General features: G+C 36.3%; 1 protein-coding gene, 1 non-coding gene and 1 pseudogene across 2 annotated transcripts; 1 reads left to right on the forward strand and 2 right to left on the reverse strand.

Moving 5' to 3' along the window:
- Window positions 1–1,166: 1,166 nt before the first annotated feature.
- On the reverse strand, window positions 1,167–3,246 carry LOC130500921 (uncharacterized). Its single transcript, XM_056995839.1, has 6 exons — window positions 3,096–3,246; window positions 2,905–3,024; window positions 2,717–2,836; window positions 2,504–2,655; window positions 1,451–1,525; window positions 1,167–1,330 (listed from the first exon to the last, which is right to left on the reverse strand). Exons 1-6 carry the CDS (start codon window positions 3,244–3,246, stop codon window positions 1,193–1,195), a joined length of 756 nt encoding a protein of 251 aa, XP_056851819.1. The 3' UTR covers window positions 1,167–1,192.
- LOC130500915 (uncharacterized) lies at window positions 2,905–6,063 on the reverse strand (annotated as a pseudogene).
- Window positions 6,064–6,658: 595 nt separating this feature from the next.
- Window positions 6,659–8,659, forward strand: LOC108851091 (uncharacterized; the record flags this gene model as incomplete). Its single annotated transcript, XR_008939412.1, has 7 exons — window positions 6,659–6,917; window positions 7,061–7,111; window positions 7,190–7,285; window positions 7,711–7,771; window positions 7,872–7,943; window positions 8,148–8,206; window positions 8,313–8,659. It is a non-coding gene; the product is annotated as an uncharacterized LOC108851091 (transcript).
- Window positions 8,660–9,015: the final 356 nt, after the last annotated feature.

Genomic DNA, 9,015 nt, shown 5'->3' on the forward strand with positions numbered 1-9,015 from the left:
AACCCGAACGGGTAACCCAAAAACCCAAAACTAATAGTTAATATAAATGTTTTGAAATATATATAAGTATTTTAGTTATTAAATTTAATGTTCGTGGTAATATGATATATAATAATAAATATTAACAATATTAAAAATATTTTAAGTACACAATTAGTTATAAATAAGTAATTTATAATTTGTTCATTGGAATAACAAGTCTACTCTCTATAATATAATGTATATTGTTTACAAATAATGTTTGTTTTCATGCTTGATTTAACATTTTATTGTTATTTTAACAATTTTATGTTTTTCTTTAAGTTTATGTTTTTTTACTTTGGTTATATCCGAACCGAACCGATATAACCCGAATCAGAATGATATATGGTTACTTTATGGGTTTTAAGATGATATATAATTTTTAACCGAACCCGAAGTGTTATTATCCGAACCCGACTCGTACTAATGTAATTTTACTATGGGATCTAGGAGCGTAAACCCGAAAACCTGAAAATCCGGAAAACCCGATCCGAACGCCAACGGATACCCGAACGCCAACGGATACCCGAACGCCCAGATCTTACTTCTCATGATATTTTGGGCTTTAATGGCCCACAATAAGTTTGAGTCGGCCATTAAGAGGAAATTGTGGTAAATGCGATAAAAAAAATACACAACTTACCGTTTGTATCATACTCTCTCTCCTGCCAGGCGTTATGACAGAAGCACTTCGGAAATTCTTCGCTTGCTCTCGACTAAGACGGAATGCCTGCTCACTAAGACGTTGTGTGTACGGCTGGCCACTAGCTATACGGCAGAACTGCAAAAACCACGAGAACGACATTTACAAAAATTGTAAAGAATGATGAGCAAATAAGTTAAACGTTTGAATCGAAAACTCTTACCTCCATAGGCACGTATTCACCAGCCCCAATTTGGATTGCAGGAAGATGTAGATAAGTCACTTTACGCTTATATTGTTTACGAAAAAAGTCCACGAATCTCACTTCACTGCCTCTTTTAGCTAATTTGAATCTGAAAAAAACAGATAAAAGCTTATAAGAAATTATTTAAAGCACCATTCAAAAAAAAAAGAGAATCCAGAAAAGTACTTCCCAGAGAGGGAATAGCTGTAAAGCATGGAATTTTGATTATCTATAAGAACTAAAAGTCTAAGAAATTTTAGTTTGATATAAAAAAGAGAATCTATCTAAACATACCTTTCACGTGCCGTTTTCTTGAGCAAATTGCGAAGCATGCGTAGTGTCTTCTTAACGGTATGGTTTTCTTCATGACCAGAGTTATTGATGAATGTTGCCAACTCTGAAAGACCAGTGTTTGTTGAATCCTGAGACATATTGAACCAACCAAGAGATTTGGTGTTAGATTATTGTAATTTTGTGCCTATAAATCAATTATTAGTGTTAATAAAGAACTGATTAACCAAAACAGAGAAAGAAACACTTACAATGGTAACTTGAAAATGATTCGATCGTATTGTTGTCCGCTCCCCAATATAACCATAATCGGGCCTTCCGGGAATCTGCGTAACGGATGAAGTACCAGGAACTGATTAACTAATAATTAATAACTAATAAACCAGGTTGAGTATAGTGTGTGACTCCACATAAACCAGGTTCAAATTAGGTTTGGTATTTTAACCTGGACCCGAAGATCCGACCCGGAACCGGTCCGAAAATACCCGACCTGAACCCGTACCGAAAGTTTACAAGTATTTTTTGGGTCTAAATTTCTTTTATCCGAATAGGCTTGGACCCAAAGAGAACCGACCCGAATAGACCTAGATCCGAAAAGAACCGATTTGTACCCGATTTAGAAACATGTATATTTAATATTATGATTTTTTGCGTTCTGTTTTATATATATATATATATATATATATATATATTTTTATTTAGTTGAAATATCTTTTGTTAACAATATTATTATTATTTTGTAACATTTTTAAGTAATATGAAGCTTTAAAATATAAATTTTGAGTTTAAAAATGTTTTATGTTAATTATTAATAGTTTAATTTAAGTTATTTTGTAAATATTAGATATATATAACAAATATTAATTAAATTTGAGTAAGTTTGGATATGTCATGTATTTTTCAGATTCTGAAAATCCGAACTCGATCTGGACACAAAAATTACGGATATTTTACAAGTATTAGAATTATAGACCCGAACCAATTTGGACCCGACAAAACCCGACCCAGACCCGACAAGACTCAACCCGGAACCGACCCAAAAAATTACAGGTTTCTATATGGGTCTAAATTTCCAGGACTCGAAGAATCCGAACCCGATAGGACCCGACCCGACCCCGACCCGAGGACCCAGATACCCTAATTCAAATACCAGCTATGACACCCTATATTGTTTATTTCATTAAAAAAAACTAATAAATCAAATATTAGTGTTAATTAGTGAACTGATTAACCAAAATAAGTGAATATCAGTGCTAGAAGAAAAACGATTGTACTGATTAGCAAAAAAAAAAAAAAAAGCTTACCATGCGTTTTTCTTCTTCGGACCTTTGTTTCACCTCAACCTCTGTTTCTTCGGACCTCTCGGCCAAGTCTGCTCCGACAAAATCCTCGAGATGGCTAGATGGATCCTCGTTCAACCTCTGATTCGTCGTCGTCTTCTCTTTTCCGACGTGATCTGCATATATAAAATCGTTTCAGCAACAACCAAAAGAGTTATTTTGAGGAAATGTCTGTACCTCCTCCGACTGTTTGAATATTTACTCCGGCCAAGTCTGCTCCGACAAAATCCTCGAGATGGCTAGATGGATCCTCGTTCAACCTCTGATTCGTCGTCGTCTTCTCTTTTCCGACGTGATCTGCATATATAAAATCGTTTCAGCAACAACCAAAAGAGTTCTTATGAGCTGTACGGAAATGTCTGCACCTCCTCCGACTGTTTGAATATTTACTCCGGCCAAGTCTGCTCCGACAAAATCCTCGAGATGGCTAGATGGATCCTCGTTCAACCTCTGATTCGTCGTCGTCTTCTCTTTTCCAACGTGATCTGCATATAGAAAATCGTTTAAGCAACAACCAAAAGAGTTCCTTGAGCTGTACGGAAATTAATGTCTGTACCTCCTACGACTGTTTGAATATTTACTCCGGCCAAGTCTGCTCCGACAAAATCCTCGAGATGGCTAGATGGATCCTCGTTCGACCTCTGATTCGTCGTCGTCTTCTCTTTGTGTTTTTCTTCTTCAAACCGCTTCACCTCCGATTTTTTCATCGTTATTTTCTTTCGTCTCTTCGGTGCACCTTGATCTCTTTCTCTTAACTTTTTCTTCCTTCTCTTTGTCTTTTTCTTGCCAAGGAATGAAAAGTGAGAGCGAGCTCAATCTGCGCAGAGCACACTGCAGAATAAAGCGATCGGGGCGTTTGCGCTCTCTCTCCTCTACTGCTGCATTTATTAAGAAAATGACAAAAAAAGTTGGTGGTTCAATATAACCGCTTGATTTCGGTTAATACTATTTTCGACCCCTCTGTTTTATTTATTTATTAAATCACAAACTTTGATTTCCGTTAATACTATTTTCGACCCCTCTATTTTATTTATTTATTAAATCACAAACAAATTAGTGACAATTTTCTTATTATATGTGTTTATGGATATTAGTAAACATGATAATGTATATGTATGATGTATATCTGTAAAGTACTTTGAAACGAGGATACACGATCCTTTGATATATGCGTAAGTTTGGCTTGATTTGGCTTAAATGCCACGTAGGAGTACTACAGTCTAAAGACATTCCATCATATGCATATGATTTTTACAAGGTTTTTTTGTTACATTATATTGAAATTTTTATATTTTATTTTACTTCATATTATAATTTGTGACTGTTGTTACTTAGTAATATCTTTTAATGGTTTGGATTGTTTTTACTTAAATGCATACATATATGATTTTCTAAAACATAAATAAAACTTTTTAATTACAGCAATATTGGAGGAGTAATATGCAATTTGTGATTTTCTGATTCTTTGTACGTACAATGGAGCAGAAAAGATCAAAGGAGGCTAGCTTTTTTTCTTAGCTTACAGTTTGCAGTAAATATCTTTTTCAGTCATTACTATTTTTTGATCCCTCCGTTTTATTTATTTATTAAATCACAAACAAATTAGTGACCATTAGCATGACATTTTTAATTAGGAGAAAGCCCAATTTTCTTATTATATGTGTTTATGGGATATTTAAAAAAAAATCTGTAAAATACTTTGAAACGAGGATACACGATCCTTTGATATATGCGTAAGTTTGGCTTGATTTGGCTTAAATGCCACGTAGGAGTACTACAGTCTAAAGACATTCCATCATATGCATATGATTTTTACAAGGTTTTTTTGTTACATTATATTGAAATTTTTATATTTTATTTTACTTCATATTATAATTTGTGACTGTTGTTACTTAGTAATATCTTTTAATGGTTTGGATTGTTTTTACTTAAATGCATACACATATGATTTTCTAAAACATAAATGAAACTTTTTAATTACAACAATATTGAAGGAGTAATATGCAATTTGTGATTTTCTGATTCTTTGTACGTACAATGGAGCAGAAAAGATCAAAGGAGACTAGCTTTTTTTCTTAGCTTACAGTTTGCAGTAAATATATTTTTCAGTCATTACTATTTTTTGATCCCTCCGTTTTATTTATTTATTAAATCACAAACAAATTAGTGACCATTAGCATGACATTTTTTAATTAGGAGAAAGCCCAATTTTCTTATTATATGTGTTTATGGGATATTTAAAAAAAAAATCTGTAAAATACTTTGAAACGAGGATACACGATCCTTTGATATATGCGTAAGTTTGGCTTGATTCGGCTTAAATGCATCATACGAGAGTCTGCAAAAGAGGTTAATTTCGCGTCTCTGCTACAGGTCGTGTTTTTAGTGGTTACTTTATATATCTTCGTGTCTATCGCGTTATTGAGTACTAGTCTTGTTCTCGTGCTACGCACGAGCATATTTTTTGCTTACAAATAAGAGCAATTTTCAGTTTAATTTATATAATTAAAACTACATGCATAAAACAACTTTTATTTGTATGAAAAGAAGAGGATAGAAAACAAACCATTAACACTCAGCCGCTATAAAAGATAACCTCAGCCGCTAGATTTCATGACCCATTTTGACTCAGATCCAACGGTCCATATTCCTCAAGGGTCTTCAACAGGTGGGCCCCTTTTCTTCTCCCTCTCGCCGTACACTCTCTCTCCTTCAAGCGCCAGAGCCACCGCCCGTAATCTCTTTGCGGAGAACTCCACCTCTTCCATATACAACGGAAAGTATGCTTATGGCGTTTTCTCTCCCCCTCCCGACCAATCTCGCCATCACCGCACCGCCACCATGGCCGGCACCGTCATCGCGTGACCACGAACCTCCGCCGCGCCTTCCACCGTCGTGTACATGAGCTCAAGCGCAGCCAAAAGCTAATGCGCGTTCCACCGCGGAGATCTCTAGTCCCATCGCAGTTTCCACCATCGCTCGGGACAGAGCGCGAGTAGGATCTTGGTGACGTATTCGGACGGCGGGTCGGGTACGAGGACTCGCTTGAGCAGCTGAGCGAGGAACTTGTCGAATTCGGAGACGGATGCGAGGTGAAGCTCCGGGAGAGGCGCCGAAGGAGGAGATGGAAGTGTAACGGTGGATGGAGTTTGGTCAACGTGATGTGGGAAACGCCACTGAGTAAAGCTTTGAGAAGTGGAGGTCGATGAGGATGAAGCGGTGGTAGTTGGCTTACGGAGAGGTTTCTTGTGAGGAGAAGTAGAGCTGAGGACGGACTGTGTGCAGCGGCGGAAGAAACCAAAGGAGAACAGAGGACGAGGTGGCGCGTGCGGTTTCGCTTTCTGGTTTCCTTTCATCATCGCTGGAATGATTGGTGAACATGGAGTGAAGCGAAGTGTCTCGGTCTCTTTTTAAACAGTCCGAAAAATAATCGTTTCGCAACCAAATTTGTCAGGCGTTACACTTGTCCTCTCCCTAATATTATCACTCGTATACTAAACAATATAATTACTATCATTATTACCAAGCTTAACCTGAAATGAGTAAATCTATAATAAGCTTCAAAATTTCAAGATTGTGGTTAAGCCAACTTAGTTGAAGATAACCCCCAAAGAATGGTAGTACAGTCTCAGCATTATTGATATTTTTAATTCTATTATATTTGTTATCACAATTTCATAATTCAATTGGATTTGCTCCTTACTTGTTAAAGTTTGAATCTCTCAGATGGTTTCACTTGGTGTACACTGCAAGAGTACTGAAGTCGTATAATATTTTGTGTCCATTTTTTTTCTTAAAGAATTATTTTTAAGATTATGCATTAACTTTCATTCAAATATGAAACCATTAATCTTGCAATGGTGAGAAATAAAAACTAAGCCAATCTGTATAAACATAAAATAAAATACATATTAATACGGAGAACTTTAAAAGCAAAAATATTTTTAAAAGTAATAATTCAGTTCAGCGTTTTAAAACGTGGATCAGGATTTCTAGGAGTCGGAAGGCGAATACTTATTAAATACTAAGGGCTCAATTGCAATTTCTAGAAGTCCAAACCTCTCTCTCTCTCTCTCTCTCTCTCTCTCTCTCTATCCTCGGTGACCATGTCGAATCTCACACTTACTTGTGCTCTTCCTCTCCACTTTATTATTCTCATCCTCCTTCGCTTTCCAATCAGACGAGCTCCTCCGGAGTTTGGTCTCGAGTTACCACAGATTCGCCGCCGAAGCAGACTCCGAGTATCCGTAGACGGTACTCGGATCCTGATCTGGACTCCAAGATCCAATTCACCCTCGAACATGCCTTCGGAGACTCTGATTTCTCCTCCGCCGGTACTTTCTCCGCTCGCCTCAAGACTTGGAGCCACGGTGGTCAGGTATACTCTCTTTTCACCTTCATCGATCGATCGATCGTAGATATTTTCAATTACATAGAGAGAGAGTTTAGAGAATCAGAGATTTTGGTGAAGAACTCAAATTGATTTTGCTAACTAACCATAATAAATCTTGTCGGATGCAGACACTAACGAAACTGCGCTTCTCTAGGAATGAGTTTTCTAATGCCTTTAAAGTAAGTAAAATCTCCTACTTTGGGTTTTTGTTTTGAAAAAAAAACGCAACGAGTAAAATCATTGTCTTTGTTCTGTAGAATCTGCTGAAGGGAGATGACTTTTATAGAATAAGACTCCCATCTAATGTTGTTAGTCCACCTGGGAGAGAGTATGTGATTCCATCAGTGAGAGCTGTAAGTTCACTTCTTTTCACCTTTTTTTTTTTTTTTTTTGAATCTTTGATCTCAAGTAGTCAGGTTTGCATTGCATGCAGTTGATATCATCATCTTACTGCCAAAAAGCTTCTTATAATAACACCATTCACATTGTTTTAGTTGTTTTTAGTGTCAAATAGATTTTTCTTTTGAGTGATTGGTGCCTGCTTGAGCTCAGCTCTCAGCCTCCTACTAGGTTAATCTTGTTGCAGTTTTTTACAGATATTAACCATTCTCTGGTACTTCTTTGAGATAAGATTACTTCTGTAGTTCCGTTTCAATTTTTTTAGTTATTTTATGATCATAAATCCAAACCCTTTGTTAACTTTGAATGATTAAAACCTAGAAACGTTTCATTGACATTATCTGTTTCCCTCTGATCGATGTATCTGGTTTTATTACAGAGATGTCTTGTCTTCCACGGGATGGTTTGGATGAGCATATTGTTAATTCGTTATACACATGGTAACGTATTCTTTTGGTATCAGTTTCTTACAGTTTAGGTTTCAGCGTTGCGTGACAATTAGTTTGTCGCTATTCACACTTTCCTACTCATCAATTTCAGGATGGTGCCAACATTTTGGCAGTCAGTTACGGCTCTCCTGGAGCGTGTCCGTATCCTCGACAGTTGAAATTTGTAAGTAACACATGTTGTCCAATTGTTTCTTTAGTTTCACTTTCAGAATTAAAGTTTATATTTTTTGGCATGCTTGGCTTAGTAAGTACTCTTCTAAGAACTGAAACCACCTATCTACTGTTGTTTACTGAACCTGGTTCTTAGAATGGTAGAAGGGTATTGATTTAGAGTGTCTGATAAAAAAAAAATTTGTGTTTAATATAGCCAGGAAAATGGACATTTAACTCCCACACTATCTTGAAGAGTAGTGAGCAGGCACCAAGGTAGAAACATCAGTTCGTGTACATCTATTTTTATGAACTAACCAAATGATTTTGAGTTATTGACATACACATAAACTCCTTATTTTGGTAACTTGTCTTTATGCAGAACTCCGATATTATTACAGTGGATGTACCTGATACCACTTGGACTCATAGTGATGAATACAAGCGAGTAACATGGCGGAAGAACAAACTCCGGGGTCTCAAGGGCAAGCACCAGCAGCGATTCAGCGCGGTTCCGCACCCAGGAGAAGATGATGATTCCTTTCTCAATTTCTTATAAACATGATTTTTTTTTTTTAATACTTATATATCTGTTGTGGAGCTATGTCACTGGAACAACATGCATTCGTAGGCTAGTTATTGTAACGACCAGACTATCCAGCCGGTGTTATGACTACTAGCTTAACATTGTTATTTGATTTTACATGTGATAAATAATTTTAGACTTCACTGTTTGAAGAGTTAAAAGATTTCATAGTGGCCTGATTCAGGTTTTATATTATATATTTTCTAAATAACATTTTGAAACCATGGTTAATGTGTTGTCAAGGCTAAATACTTCAAAATACCTCAAAATAATGTTCTTTGTCATATATATATCGCATTCAAAATCGAAACTCACAATGCATTGTTGAGGGAAATAAACAACTGAGTAAATTAATATTCTTTGTTAGGACATTAGGAGAGTGTAAAGAGAAACTGAAGAATGTTGGGAGGCACGCAAAAACATTAGTTTGTAAACCTCACACATCAAAGGTTGTTGTAGGCTCGTCATGCCTTTGCATATCCACTGTAAATTGGTATGC

The sequence above is a fragment of the Raphanus sativus genome, unplaced genomic scaffold, assembly GCF_000801105.2.
Source record: "Raphanus sativus cultivar WK10039 unplaced genomic scaffold, ASM80110v3 Scaffold0059, whole genome shotgun sequence".
Classification (NCBI taxonomy): domain Eukaryota; kingdom Viridiplantae; phylum Streptophyta; class Magnoliopsida; order Brassicales; family Brassicaceae; genus Raphanus; species Raphanus sativus.

What these genes read in the sequence shown, in the direction of transcription:
- LOC130500921 (XM_056995839.1), bottom strand. Translation starts at nt 3,246, where the DNA reads ATGAAAAAATCGGAGGTGAAGCGGTTTGAAGAAGAAAAACACAAAGAG. An exon ending in TATTCAAACAGTCGTAGGAG is followed by an intron (nt 3,025 to 3,095) that starts GTACAGACATTA and finishes TTCTATATGCAG; the next exon opens with ATCACGTTGGAAAAGAGAAG. An exon ending in ATCATTTTCAAGTTACCATT is followed by an intron (nt 1,331 to 1,450) that starts GTAAGTGTTTCT and finishes AATATGTCTCAG; the next exon opens with GATTCAACAAACACTGGTCT.